At 41.5% G+C, this 15,645-nt stretch overlaps 1 protein-coding gene across 5 annotated transcripts in view; it reads right to left on the bottom strand.

Annotated features, from left to right (window-relative positions):
* The window catches only part of F13A1 (coagulation factor XIII A chain), a 64,142-nt gene that overhangs the window by 25,755 nt on the left and 22,742 nt on the right, over positions 1–15,645 (bottom strand). For 4 of the 5 annotated variants that reach the window (XM_071736502.1, XM_071736497.1, XM_071736501.1 and 1 more), the window contains 3 exons: positions 9,688–9,806; positions 4,088–4,195; positions 1,435–1,609 (listed from right to left, as the gene is read on the bottom strand). In XM_071736502.1, coding sequence (XP_071592603.1) covers positions 1,435–1,609; positions 4,088–4,195; positions 9,688–9,806 — 402 coding nt within the window. The remainder of the gene's footprint in view (positions 1–1,434; positions 1,610–4,087; positions 4,196–9,687; positions 9,807–15,645) is intronic. The other variant, XM_071736498.1, reaches the window with a different exon arrangement.

The raw sequence follows: 15,645 nt of genomic DNA, 5'->3' as shown, positions 1-15,645 counted from the left end.
AACTACTCCAGGTAACCAGAATAGGTTATGAAATGAAATCATCCAAATTGGAGGAAAATTATTTTTAAAATGAAACTTACACATATAAAAAGGGGGAAAAAAAAGAAAGTGAAAATGCAGAGATGTCCAGGGCTGCCTGAGGGTGAAGAACCAGTTTTGTAACTTGTCATTAATTATTCAATTTCCATGTTTCCTGCAGAATGTGGGTGATTAATATCCTACATTTTTGATAGACAGATAATGTAAAGAGAAGTGTAAAGCAATACCTTGAGACAGCAACATGTGACAGCATTGAGACAGATGACAAAGGAAAATGTTTCATGAAGAGATTTTCTATAATTTCCTTTTCACATCTTAAATACAAAGACCAAAGCTTAGACTTTCAGCCGTGGTTGAAAAAGCACTTGATGAAAAGAAGGCTTCAAGCCTGCAGAAATACTTAAGGTGTTCCCCTCATTCTAAGCTGATCTAGTTTGATACTTAAATGTCTATGTTCTAAATGCTTCTAATGAAGATCATCTGGATTTAAGAAACACATTTATTTTAGTTTCTGTTCAGGTTTGGCCAGTGCCATAAGCATAGCAAGAGCTTGACTGCCTCTACCTTGGCACTTGACATAAGCATTACTTTCAGTGTCTGGCCCTCATCATCTGTATCATGCACATTTTTTACACCCCCAGAGTCTTTCTTGACTGCTAATATGCTGCAGTGTGTTCCACTATATTAGTAGTGTTCATCTGGGATGCTGCTGTTAGCAGGCGCAAGACAGTAAAAAAACCGGGACCAATCCAACAGTGATTTCCCTATTGTTTTTTACAACCTGCAACACCCCATTTGCTGCAAAATTGGAACTCTCATTCAGGCAATCGTGTTTTGACTTTAACCTTGTAGTGCAAGACAGTTCCTAAACCATGTCAGCCTTTTCGTCACTGCTCTCACTCACAAACTCCACAAAAAATGTGAACTCTGCTCAGTAGATAGGTACTGCCATGTCAGTCTTGCTAGAAGCAATCCTTGGTAGGTGAGATTTATCCTTTTGGTAGCAAAGATACCAGCACATATACCACCTGGGGTAACAGTTTCATGTTGTAGATGCAGATAAGGCGGCCCCTGTTCATCTTAGATTTCCTAGCAGAAACGTGGACTGTGCCAAAAGACTTTCTCTCTTCCAAACTTACCCTCTATGAGTCACTGAATACATTTGAATGAACAAATAAATAGTCAACAGATTTGTGTGGAAGAGCAGCCAAACTGAAAGAAATGCCAGAAGTTTATTTAGAGAACATCTATTTTAACCATGTATTTTTAAGTATCTCTACTATTTACTCCTGAACATCCCAGAGCCAGGAAGTATTTTAGCGAGTTTAACCTAAAAGTTCTGCCTGTTATGCAAAAATTATATAGCAGGGTGGAGCTTTCCTCACTGGTACCTACATGTGTTGAAGACACCAGCAAAGACCCAGCACTGGCCATATCTCACGGGTTGCTTGGAACTGTAATACTCCAAGAGAATGTCCACGCTTCCTGTCCAGGCCGAGGGTGCAACCCCATAAGTGTATGTATTGTCCCAGGATCCAGCAATCACACCATTATCATCCCTGGAGTTAATCTAAAGACAAAAGAAACAGGCATTAGGTATGTCAGAGCCTGAATAATAAAGAGCTCTTTAAGCCAGCAGAAAAAAATAGGATGCGACAGACTGAATATAGCCAGGTTTAGGCTAGCAGTAAGACAGAAATGTTTAATTATGGAGGTAGAAGATGAAAAGAACAATTTTGCTAAGGGCCATGTATTCTCCATCACTGAAAAATTTTGAGTGGAAGTCAGATACTTAAAAATAATGGTGAAATTAAATCACCATACTGAGTATTCATGTTCCAGTTAAGTAAGTTTTATTAAACTTAAACATGCTTACTGCTATGTATTTTTAATAAACATGATCAGTTATACACTGGCAAGCAAGCCTCAAAAATATTAATCTTGATACTTTTGGAACATCATCTGTCTTTCTGTCTGCATCAGCCCAGAGATTTTAATGAAATCACTCCTGATTTACAGTGGATTGAGAGGCGAAAAGAGTCCACTGTTATTTTTAAAGTAGAAACTAATTTCTTTGGTCCAGCACACATGAAAACAAGAAGGAATTCGCTGTGTAAGTTTTCCCCCAGTAAGATTATACAAAGCAAGGGGTTTTGCTGACTAATGGCTACACTGATAGGCATTAACGAGCAATACATCTCCTGGCTGCAATTTGAACCAAACCGGTTGGGGCTGTGCAAAAAGCTCATTCGCTCTGTGCCTTTTAATTATGCTAATGTGGAACAGCTACATGCCAGCCAAATAAATCACAATTCTCATTTAAAAGCTTTTGGCTGGATTAACTACTGTTTTATAATTAGAAAATCGACTTCCTGTGAACCCGGGGACTGAATAAAGATAAGTATTCAGAATCATAACCAAAGGGTTAAGGGGCTGTGCCCATCTCACTCTTGTGGGAAACATGCCAAGAAAAGAGATATGCCAAGGAAAGAGCATCGTTTTGATCTTCAGGCTCTCCTCTGGCTATAGCCAGAGGAAGATGTGAGCCAGCCTGCCTGCTCTGAAATGTCAGAATGCTTCAGAAGGATCCCAGCATGGCAGCACCTTCTCAGGCAAGCTCAGCTCCACTGCATTTCAACTTGAGCAAAAATGAGAGGAATGAACATGGGTGGGACTTTAAAACCTCTCGGCCACTTCTTACTGAGGTCCAGATTTCAGATGGGAAAAAATTCCATGTAGCTGTGGCCTAACCCTGCAGATTAGACCTGAAGTCCATTTACTCCTGTATTTACAATGGTGAGCTTCTTCACCTTCCTGAAATGACTGAGTGGCTCAAAAGATAAGTAATATTCAATCTATCCTTGAGTTAATAAACTTTGTGTACTCTGCCCTGAAGGCTTCTATGATCCCTGCATAAGGGTCCATTTACACCTACTAGCCTAATGATGAGAGAACCACATTCAATTCTTACTTCTATCTGAAGGTCTGAAGCCATATTTCTAGTGTCCGGGGTGAAAGAAATAATCAAAAGGTTAAAAGAGAAAGAGAAGAGGGGATGTTCTCAATACTTCTTGATTAAGCTATTCTATTTAACATGGAGCTATGCAAGACTCAGCATGTGTCTCTGATGCATGGGAGATCTCATTTCAATGCTATCTAAAGCAAAAATCTCATTCTCTTAAAGCCTGGACAAATGCTGTAACAAGCGGGTTAAAGGATTATCCATCTCCATGTTTTGTGGATGGTCTGTTTTAGTAGCTGACTTGGGAGAATATCTAATTATGCTAATTCCATGACCAGAGTATTATTCTAGGAAGAAGCAGGCATTACTTCAGACCTCTGTAAGGCAGAGGAGAGCATTCAGCCTCTGCCTTCCACATCCTGGATGAATATTCCGTCTTGAATATTAGGGATGGGGCTGCTCTTGCACCCACAACATGACACCTGGTACATAGCAGCTGGAACATGTGGAAACATAAAGTCTTTTTACTCTTTTCTTCTGGTTATTTTAGGCACTTCCATTCTAAGTGGGGTAAGTTTTGAGGGCATCTCTCACAGTGTTTTCTTCTGGGGTCAAGATAGCACAAACAGATATTCTTGGCCTGACTAGACCATTGAAGGCTTAAAAATCAGATATGGTAACACCCACCACTGCAGTGTCTTAAGACCCCAATGAGGTTTGTGCTGGAGTCCACATAAAGTCTCAGTTCTCCATCCCAAATTCCACCCATCATACTGTCTTACTGCACATGTTACAAGTAGCTTTCTTAATTATCTCAGCTACCAGAAAGTGAGCACAGTGTCACAAGAAATGCTATCATGTCTAAAAGTGGCTCTTCTGCCAGTGAGGTACCATTCTTAGGAAAGGGTGATGAGCTGACCCTCAGGGAAGAAAAAAAAAAAAAAAGGCAGACCCCAGAGGTCAGAATGGACAACGTGGCACCTTGCACCTCTTGGAGTGAGCACGATGTGGCATGAGGACCAGTTGAATCAGCTCAGCTTTGATTTGTCAGTCACTTCTGACACATATTAGGCATCTACTACCTACCACTGCAGAGGCAACACGGCAGATTTTAATTGGGTTTCCACGCCCAGAGAGCTCCAGTTCTGCCTTGTCCATAAGGAACAGACAAGCATCCAGGATGTTTTCTTCAAACTAGGTAAAATAAAACAAGAAAATTTTAAAAAGGGAAAATTGAGTGACGTTTATTCTGGAAAGCAAAAGCAAAGTTATTTTTTGTTATTTTATAATAGCTTGTTAGCTCCAAAATTAGCTGGTCAGGTCAAAGTTCTGTTTTTAAAAATACAATTTTTCTTCTAGTATAATTGTCCATGTATCACCAAAAAAAAAAAAAAAAAAAAAAAAAAAAAAGAGAGAGAGGCTGTAAGGGAAAAAAGGGTGTCCATTTCAATTCAATCTCAGTCTGATTTCCAGAAGGTTGAAATTACAACTTTGCCTTTCTGACAGGACATAAAATTTTAAGTGCTAACAAGTATATAATAGGAAGATATTATAATAACTACAAGAAGCTAGTCTGCTCATGAAGGACTCTGTGTCCTTCACAGATGCCAGACCTGTTAGTTTCAAGACTTCCCTGACACAGTCAAAGCAATAGTGGGAAGTTAAGCAGTAAGTGGTTTGGCAGAGTTAATTTGAAGACAATTTCCTTTTAAAATAATTTTTAAAATCTGTTTAAAATTGACAACTCAAAAGCTGATTATATAGATTAATCCTGCTCTAGAAAACTTAGACATCAAAAAATACCAAGTGACCTAGAGGAGTTTTCTTCAAAAACAGAGTGAAAAGGTACAGTTCCTTTGATCCAGAATGAACAAGCACAAGAATGAATTGAGGGCAGAGGTGCCTAAATAGACCAGAAACTATTTGTCACAGAACTTGCCCTGCAATGTATTTCATTTTCCTTAGGAGAAATTGCATAGCAAAGGAAAATACCTCTGTCCCTGGAAAACAGTAGGAGACAGGGAAACACACATTAATCATACAAATATCTTCTGGATACACAGTCCTATATTAACATTCCAGGCTTTGACAGACACTTCACGGAGCTTATCCCCTTGCCCTGTTAGGTCTTACGCTCCACACTTGCATCCTTAAAGATGATTCAAGCTAACAGGATTTTTGCTCTCATGCTGCTATAAGAGATGGATTTATTTTGCAGCTGCCTACAGCCTGGCTTAAGACTCCTTAGCAGATAAGGATGATCGGAGTTTTGCCTCCTGAAGAAGAGAGCAAGAGCCCAGGCCAAGCTGATGCTTTGGGAGCCTGGGAAGAGCCAGAAGAGACAGAAGAGTGAAGCAAGAGGTCTGAAAAGCAAGCTCCAAAGAGTCAAGACTGCTGTTTATGTTGCAGGAGAAAAAATGGGAGGGACAGGAGTGACATCCTAAGCAGCAGCCAAGCTCTGGCACAAGCCAGAGGTACCACCACGTTTCACAGTCCCTCACCATTTCCTGACTTTAGTTTTTCCTTAGCCTTGTGCCTGCCTGCCTCTCATTGCTCAGGATGCCACCTTTGTATGGAACCTTTTCAGCAAGCATGCTCCACAGCAGCACACCTCTGTCATCACCATCCACACGTGCACTGAGTTACTTTCTTTGGAGAAGATGTTCACTAGTCAGTAACACCTTGTACATATTCAGCAAAACAGAATTTGTGGTGTTTGGGCAAACAGGGACAGAAAGATCAGTGTTTCCCATGGATCTACTCCTAATGTTGCATCATCCCTGGGAGGCTGAATGATTGCATGAGAGATACTCCAGTCCACTCCACTGGTATGTGATGTAAATAACCTTGAGGGGATGACTGTGCTGTGGGGACCTTCCTTACTAAGGAGGATTTTTACAACAGATAATCTAACCTCTGGGACTTCGTAGCCACCCTCCATGCTTCAGGTTCACTTTTCCTCTGGTCTGGCTTAGTGATTTATCTCTTTCAACAGGATAAAAATCTGCTTTCTGTACTTGTAGTCATCAGCAGCGCATAAGACCTGAGTTAAATCAATAAGAAGTTTACTCTGAAAATTAAATCTTTCTCATCTACAGTTTATGAGACACTGTCAATCTTGCCAACATATACAGAAAGAATAAAGAGGAAAGAAATTGGTATCAGGGTTGTTGCCTTCCACCTTAGCATTTATAAAATGACATGAATGATTGTGAAATAACTGGATTAACAGAGGAAGAGATCCAGGACCATCTATAAAGTTTAGATGCCTTACACTAGTGCAGTACTTAAAGATGCAGAACAGCCTTAACTTTGAAGCCAGTTTTGCCCTTCTTCACCATCAGGGATTTTAAAACATTAAATCAAACTAAATCTGTTTCCTGCTCTCACTCTTGGCATGAAAATGCTGTCTAGAGGGAAGTGTAATAGAAACACAGCACTTGTAAAGCTGAACACCCCTGAAATGTGAGAGGAACCAGAGCAGCAGCAAGCAGCCAGGACAGGTGAGTGAACTTGGGCCAGGAGCAGGCACTACCTGCTCAGCACAACCTGAAATGGAAATAAACCTAACTCATGATCCAGGAACTTGGTCAGAGCCTTCTGGGAAAGGCTGCAGATGGAAAACAAGCTGTGAGAAAATATACAGGCACAGGGGTTCTGTCTGCAGGCAGACATGCATTCTGTACAGCGATGCTGTAACAGGCTGGCCTTCACTGGGTATGCCCTTTCATGCTAACCTGTTTCTAATAGATGACCTTCTACTTAAATTTAAGTAAGAGGGGCTATGTCACCTTTGGCACTGGTTGAATTAGGGCTGCATTTCTCACAGTCTGTTGCAGACAGATGTGATCTAACATTACCCATACTCTGATCTGAACACACGCACGTGCTGCAAAGATAACGCAGCTCAGTGTGTGGGCATGAGGCAACTCATGATGGCAACGAGAACTCTATGACCACCTGTTTCACTGTATTTTTCTCACAAAAAAGCCCTACCCAACTTTAAATGATCAATACAGCATCCAGCTTCTGACATTTCTCAGCTAGAGAATTCCTGTCTGCCTAAATTTCTTCCAAAGCCAAATTTACCCTGAATCCCCTGTGGGCTCTTCTGAGTCACTGGCTATTTACGCTTTCTCAGAAGAAGGGAATCACAGTCATGTTTCAAGGGATACCTCCATCCTCATTCATTAGAGCAATCTTTCAGCTGGTCTCTTGTTTTTTTCTTCCTCAGTCCTTTTTTCTTGCCTTTCCTCCTCTCATGCTGATGCTGCTCATTAAAGACAGCAGCTGTGAAAACCATCTCCTACTTGTAACCCAGTTTTGAACTGTATGTTCCTTTTTAATTTACAACCTGAGTTAAAGCTTCCAGCTGCCATTGTTCAACCCAAATTTTAGCCTAAGAATATTACCATGCATAAGTTTATCTGTATTTTTGCATATGACCATTTGTATATGACCTTTCACCTCTATGATTCTCTGTTGCTTTATGCTTTTTACTTATACTGTTGGACAGGGCTATATATCATAAATAGAAAATACACACTTGTGTGATATATCTGTGATACAGGCCTTGCTGCTACTACTTTTACTCACAGCAATGCTCTCGTTTTTAACATGCAGGACTGCTAAAAATGCAGGACATGCATGTTTTTAGTCGTTTGAAATTGTCAGAGTAAGATCAGGAACATCACATCCTCCATCTCACTGAAAGGAAGGAAACCAGGAGAATATTTCTCCATTGCTTTGCTGTTTATGAGGCCTGTTACACCCACACAAAATGATCAATTACATTACAAGTCTTGGCATGGGCACCCTTAGATGCATCTGCCACACTCAGTTTTCACAGTGGCAAATGACAGCAAAAGATGCACCACAGCACAGTGTGGAAATCAGGTTCTCTGATTTCAGACACTACAGGAATGGAAGCACATGACAAAGGCCTATGGAACAACCCTAACCTCTCAGGCAGAACTACCTCCTAGCAAAACCAAATAAATTATGCAATTTCTCAAGAGGGGCTGGTGTCTGTGTCAGGAAAGTGCCAGATTTGCAGAATATAAGCACCTCAGGCCAGGCCACCATAAAATTTAGCATCTTAGGACATAAATTCAGCAACTGGATTAAGTAGCAACATCTACGTCCAGCCACTCATTCCTGTCTCTCCCTCTCCCTTATATCTGTCATAGAATGAATCCCAAATCTAGGAACAGAGCAACCCAAAAAAATAAGCTGAGGGGTGGGGGAAGGTGGAAAATAACCAAAGACATGCTTACTCAGCTCGATCAGCACTTCAATCTGAATCACTGCACAAGCACTTGCAAGGGGAAGGAAGGGCCAGGAGGGGGCATTTTTGGTCAACTTAAACGCAAACCCAGCTTTGGCCTCTAATTCCACCCCTCTCATATCAGAGGCACCACCAGCTTATGGAATTGCTCTCCCCAAACCACCTAATTCAAGAGTTATTTTTATCTCAGTCAGGATGACAGATGGAGCCTGCAAACAACAGCACTGACACACCCAAAGGAATGGTGCAGAGGGAGGAACTCCTAAAGGCAGGGATGCCACAGGAAAAAAGGATGAAATTGTGCCCTTAAATAAGGAAACAAGAGAGATGTGAGCTCAAAGAGCTCTCAGGGTTAAGCACACTGCCAATGCATCCAACTCAGGCTTTGAGATTGTCTTTAGCTGAGAGAAAGAAAACAATGCAAGAAGGCCCTTTTTGTGAGGCTGCGTCAGGGTGCTGCCACAAAAACTGAATGGATCTGTCACCATAGCATTAAAGAAATACTTCACCAATTTTTAATTGTGCAGTTCTGAAAATCCAGGAGGTGAAACAAGCGGAGTTCACTGTGTTCAGTAATGTTCTGCTGGAGCTCCTCTGAGTGACAGCTGGGTTAGTTCTGCTCATTTTGATTCTGCTTGTTAATGCCTTTTTCCCATTCTCACACAACTGAACTTTTTCATCCCACAGAGATTGTCAGGCTGGTTAGTGCTTACAAATTGATGCAGGTAAAACAGGCAAGCAATAAGGCTGATGTTATTGCTAGCACACTAGTACCAGACACCAGCCTGGCAGAGGGTGTTCCCCCCAGCCTGCAAGAGGCCACTGAAGAATAATGTTGCCAAGTCCAAGCAGCAAAGGGAGAGGTCACTGTGCACCCCTTTTGTCACCATGTTGAAGAAACTTAAAACTCTGTGATTAAATCCCAGGTTGTCAGTGAAATCCAGGGACAAGCTGACCTCCAAGAGGACCAGAATTATTTCCACCAAGCTGCTCAAATTAAGAGTCAAAGAGCAATATAACCTATTGCTGAAAAAATGGGAAAAAAATAAATCTCAGCTCTTTCATGAAACTCGTTTGATCCTTAAGCAGCTACAACGCAGCAGCAGAAATACTGCTGCACTGTGGGAACTTCAGCTAATGGCTGTAACTTCAACAAGCAGCCTCTTAGTATCTGAAATATGCCCCTAAAACAGGATCTTTAAATATTAGCTATTATAGCATTGCTTTTCTGGATTAGACAATTACCTACTTCATACAATTTTAAAATTATGTCCCTTGTCTTTCTGACAGAGAGACCAATAATGCACTCCACAGCCCACAGTCTCAACCACAGTCTGGTGTCAATTAAACTCACTTGCTGTCCTACTGAAAGCAGCCAGAGAAAGTCTAAATAGCTCACCTGACCATAACTCCAGCTTCTTAATTTTATGTCCTCGATGTTTCCATGGAAAACAATACCAACATCATTCAGGACGTATTCTTCCCTTTCCTTCTCATCATCCAGATACACGGCATCCTCTGCATCGGTTTACCAAAAAATAAATGTTAACACAATCACTTAGTTTTTTCTACAGGACAGATACAAAATCGTAGCATATAATACAGGTATCTTTGATGAAAAGTACCCCTCTTCCATCAAAGAAAGCATTACTTGCTTCAACAGAGTACAGGTATCAGAAGGTAGTGACCCTCATTAGGAATATGATACACAACTTAAAGACATGCAAGATGCAAAAATGCTGACAACTACTGCTTGTTTTCCCAGGATCTGTAAAGTATGATTAAAATGTCACATCTTATCAAGAATTTTATTATTACTGTGTACCACTAATTTAAAAGTTGGAGCACCATGATGCAATTCTGCATCTGTACAAACAGATCAAAGAACAATTTCAAACCTATTAATGTTAATGGAAAACAGCTCAAGTCAAGAGATCTAAAGGAAAATCTGTAGTGCATTTAAAAAAAAAATAAAAAAAAAAGGAGTACCACTTTTATAGTGTATTAACAGAGGGGCTTGATTGCTTTTTCTGTGTGTGTTATTGAGTGGAGCATCCCTCCCCCATGCAGCTTGACTGACCAGCTACTATGAGGAGAAATTCAAGTGTCCAAGTGAAAACTGGAAATAACTGGAACAATTATTTGTCAAAATGGATACAGAGGGTACATCCTAGATCAGTCCTATATCAAGAATCAAGAGCATACGCACAGACCCTCACCCTGCAAACATGATTCACATATGTAAATACCCCATTATGAATAGTCATAAATAACCCCAAATGACATAAAGCCATTCAGATATCCAAAGGTAAGTATGAAGCAGGTGATGATTCTGTGACACTAGAATAGTTGAGGATTTATTTCCTATTCCAATGCTGGCATTGTGAGACTAAGAGATACAGCTTGACAATTAATAGCACAGAAGTTAATTAATTTAAGGAAATCATTCATGTGCTACCAGAGAGCAAATTAAAGGGAAGCAGTGAACTCTGATAGTTTGATATGGACAAGTACAAAAGTACTGCTCACTTCTGCCATAGTGGATTTCTTCAGCATCCCACTACAAATTACTGGAGGATCATTTAACTTTTAAAAGCCTATTGATTTGTAGTATTTTTTTTTTTTTTTTTTTTTTTGTAAATGTAAATCAGAATTTTACTTCCTTTTAAACCTCATCGTCAAAAGCTTCTTCATATGCCCATAAAACTGCAGTTTGTCTGAAAATAAACTAAAGTCTGAGCCCTGTGAAAAAAATCAATGGCAAAACTCACACTGGCTTCAGCTAGGGGTTTGCCAGTCTACACACCTGACCCTAATGGAAGTTGTGTTTTCTCTAAATACAGTTATTTGTCTATTACAGAGAGGTTATTCATAGATATGTAACATAACAACCTCCCCACTGGTGTGCAAGAAATTATAAGGGAGCACATGTTAGATGTAAGAAGGAAGTATTGCATTTGAAGAGATCAGCTTTTGCCATTATGCTTGTGACAGAGTTGCAGTATAGGCTCTGCAGACAACACCCAAATCGGAGCAAGTGGAGAAGGGAGAGGTCTCGTTGGGCTTTCTGTAAGGCAGACAGTTCTGAGAGCTGCTCTGGCATTTGGCAGGGTGGTGGCACTTGCCCAGCTTCTAAGGGCTGAGCCACCAAAAAATTGCTTTATAGGCTTCTCACTACCCATGACTTAGTCAAGCTGCACCCAGGCATCAATTGGAAGGTTTCAGGTTCGTTGTATTCAGAGGCTACCAGGTGAAAGAGAATGTTAAAACTTGAGAGTGAAACAAAAAACTGCAGTCATGTATGCCAGCAGGAACTCTCATACTTATGAAACTGTATATCAGATTACCTTTTTTGAGGTCCACCCTCCAGTTCTTAACAAGTTCTGCATAACATCGCACTAATACCATAGATGTTACAGATCACCTGGGCTCCATTTCATTGGGCTGGCTATGCCTGATTTGCTAATTGCAGAAATATATGCATTCTCTCGCTGACTTTTGGATTTGATTAATTCATATCCACACAAATGGTACAGAGAAAAGCAGAAGTATATGTTTAAAGCAGGAGAACTCACACCTTCTTCTGTACAGTTACACATTCAGTGGAGTATGTGAGTATGGCTTCCTGACAGCTGTTGTTTTCTTTCAGGGATTAAAAATATCAATATTGATCTGGCTGGTATCAATCAACATGCTTATATTATTTCAAGACTGCATGATTTTTGCTAAATCAGATGAAAAATGATTAACTTCTCTGTCAATTATTTTAAAATATTTGTGGGTTTTGATAAAGTAAAAAGGGTTCTGTGCTTCACAGAGAAGGCAGCTGCTTTGATTTTTGACAGCTTTCACCGCCCTTGAGGCTGTTTAGAAGAAAATACGAGGCATTTGTGACTACTTTGATGCTAAGCATGCTCTACATAGTACAACTCCTAATTACTTTGTGCAAGTGGAGGCTCACATTTGACTAACAGAGAATTCCATGGAAATGCGCTGGGTTTGTTTGTTCTGTTTCTCTTGCAGTTTGGGGCCTTTTTTTCACTCGCTTCTTTTATCCTGGGAAATTACTAAGACTGTAGAAATGCTACAAAGAAGCAAATTAGCCTCTGTGCTTCTCTGTTTGAAGATGGATAAGGTGGAAAAACACTTCATGTGGAGGCAGTACTGCAGGTGAGGAATCCCACTGAACACAGGCTCCTTGTAAAAGGAGTGTGGGAAACCCCATTCCCAGCAGAGCAACCACCTGGAGTTGGAAATACTCTTTCTTCATGCCCAAAGTGACTGCTGAACAGACCAGCACCAGCAGACCACTGAGGGTGGAGTTGTCTGGCTTGTTCTGAGCATCCAGCCTCCTCTCAGTGAGATCCTGGAGGAAACCAGGAATGCAAGGCTGGGTCTCACTGGAACCACAAAACTCCCAGGGCTCTTGCTGAAACAGGACAGTGTCGTGGCAAACACGAAGTTTCAAGATCTAGTTACCTACAAAACCCCCTCCACCCAGGGCCAAGATCAGCATGCTGCCTTGGGACTGCTATTGCTTGCCTACATTGATGTAGCAGAAGGGTGAAGCTCTGTGTAAGTTTTGCTCACATAGCAGCTATGATGCAAGAGATCAAATTTAAGATTTAGCTATAAACACAGGAAAATCTTATTGGGGCAGATTGGGATGACTGGTAGAGTGTGAGAGGAGTTCAAAGTCAACCACATGTTCCTAATTCTCAAACTGTATTAGGACATGTAAGCAGAAGAAACGTGCTACTGTCTCAATCAAGCTGCAGTATATAAATTGCTTAAATAACTACACTTTGCAGGAGACTTGGCTGAATGAAAAGCATACCTCATCCCACAGAGTCTGCCACTTACTCAGATACACCCTGCATCTCCACCTGTGGGAGAGCCACACAAGTCAATGCAAAGTCTTTACCCTGATATGGATTGAATGTTCCTCAGCAGAAGGTTGCTAGGACTCCGTACCTCCTAGGAAAGAGCTCACAATACTCAGATCAGAGGAGCCTTTCCTTGCTTTCATGTAGTCTGATACTGCTAATAGTTAAGTTAAATTTCAAGAAGTTATTTTAACTCTACTTGCCCTTTCTATCTTCTGCTTCAGAACTGAAAAAGGTCCAAAGCACATCTGTTTCCCCAACTATGTTAGCTGGCTGAAGAATGGGTGCTGCCACTCCTTATTATTACTTAAAAACCAGGCTCTACCTTGCTTATTAAGTAATGCAAATGCCACCTGCTTATCTGAGATCTCAGTCCAGTGGCTTGCTGAATTTCCAGATGCTTGGGGCTGGTGTACAACATTTGGCAGGACCAGGCCCTGCACCTGCATCCTTAAAATATTCTTGGTGATAAGCCTTAAGTGTTGGTCTGGGGATTAGAATATATAAAAGCATCTGATGATTTAGGAAGCAAACTACTTTGTAGCTTGATTGGTGAAGTATTCAAACTTGTTCTGAAACAGCAGAAAAAAACCCTGCATCCCTGGCTGGGAAGATCTGTCAAAACTGAACTACAGTCAGAAAAGGGGTAATAAGAAAGGGCACAAATGCCTCTGTCTTAAAGACAAGCTCATACTGACACATTGATGTTTCTCCAAAATGATGAGTTGGAAAGCTGTGCTAGACACTGACAGAGCCCATACTCTGCTCCCTGCTCTAACAATCCCCATTCATTCCTGGCATCAGCCTTTTCTCTTTTTAATGAGGCTTTTCACTCAGACTTTTCTGCTTAGTTATTAACCCAGCAAACAAGTCTGGGAGATTTTCAAACTATTGTTTTCTCTGCAATTTAACTGCCTGAGTTTTTATACCCTTTTGTCATTCCACTGAGCAATTTTTCCCCAGTCAGAGGATAAAGCCTGGAGAAATAGTCCCTGGTTCTCTAAAATAAGGAAAGGAGGAAAAGGCAAACTAACCCAAACTACCCAGGATTAAAAGTGGGGGCAAAAATGAGAGTGAATACAAATCCAAATGAAGCATACAGAAAACTAAAACTACAACAGACAGCAAGGGACAAAATCTGAAGACATTGAGTCATACCTGAACACATCATGTGGAGACAAAAATGTCCTCCAGGGGTGACCCTGAGCTGCCTCCCCTGGGCCTGGGGGCACACAGCACACCCTTGCTGCCCAGACACTCCCTTTTGCTTTCCTGAGGCAGAACTTTCCTGTTGGCCTTGGTGATGGCTGTTGCTGGAGGCAACTTCTGACTGACTTGCTCCCTCCAGGTTTACTTCCATGCTGTAGCTTTCACCTGGCTGGCATTTGGTCCCATTCAGCTCAGGTGTGAGGGAGGGAGGGCACAGAAGAGCAAAGAGGATGAACAGATGTGATCAGTCAGCACACAGGGATGGTGGGGAAGGAGATGCTCTTGTGCATCTCTCTTCTACTCTGCTCTTGTGAGACCCTACCTGGAGTACTGTGTCCAGTTCTGGAGTCCCCAGCATAAGAAGGACATAGAGCTCTTGGAATGTGTCCAGAGGAGAGACACTAAAATGACCAGAGGGCTGGAGCACCTCATTTATGAAAAAAGGCTAAGGAAATTGGGGTTTTCAGCCTGGAGAAAAGGAGGCTCCAAGGAGACCTTATAGCAACCTTCCAAAATCTGAAGGTGACCTATAGGAAAGCTGGGGTAGGGCTTTTTACACAGGTGTGTAGTGAGAGGACAAGGGGAAATGGTTTCAAACATGAAAAGGGGAGATTCAGATTAGACATTAGGAAGAAATTCTTTAATTTGAGGGTGGTGAGAAACTCGAACAGGTTGCCCAAGGAAATTGTGGCTGCCCCCTCCCTGGCAGTGTTCAAGCCCAGGTTGGATGGAACATTGATCAACCTGGTCTAGTGGGAGGTGTCCCTGCCCATGCAAGGGAGTTGGAACTTGATGATCTTTAAGGTCTCTTCCAACCCAAACCATTCTAATGTGAGAAGGTATTGATTTTCCCTTTCCCACTCTCTGACTAGAACCTTGAACCAGCCTGTATGGTCCCAGTCACAGGACAGGGAGGGCAGCCAACCCCTTCACATGACATTTTTTCTGCACGAGAGCTTCAAGCAGTATTCACTGGTTGTATGAGGCAATCTGAAGCAATTTAAGAAGCTTTTCTGGGGGGCTATACCTTTTCAAAGAGGGGATAAGCCACTGCAGAGTCGTTGTGCTGGCTAGCAAACTGGCTGTTAAATACCCAGGACTAAAGCAAAGAACCACACCTCCCAAGCTGGAGCTGTGACAGGCTGAGGATGACTTCTTTGAGCAGTCACCAGTGGGTTATATCTTTAGCAATGATTCCTCTCTTTCTTTTACACACTCTCCTTACTCTCTCAGACTAAAGCCTTAGCATGCTGCTCCAAGGT

The sequence above is a fragment of the Heliangelus exortis genome, chromosome 2, assembly GCF_036169615.1.
Source record: "Heliangelus exortis chromosome 2, bHelExo1.hap1, whole genome shotgun sequence".
Taxonomy (NCBI): domain Eukaryota; kingdom Metazoa; phylum Chordata; class Aves; order Apodiformes; family Trochilidae; genus Heliangelus; species Heliangelus exortis.
The sequence above is the reverse complement of the archived record's forward strand: the minus strand, read 5'-3'. Positions and strand labels throughout refer to the sequence as shown.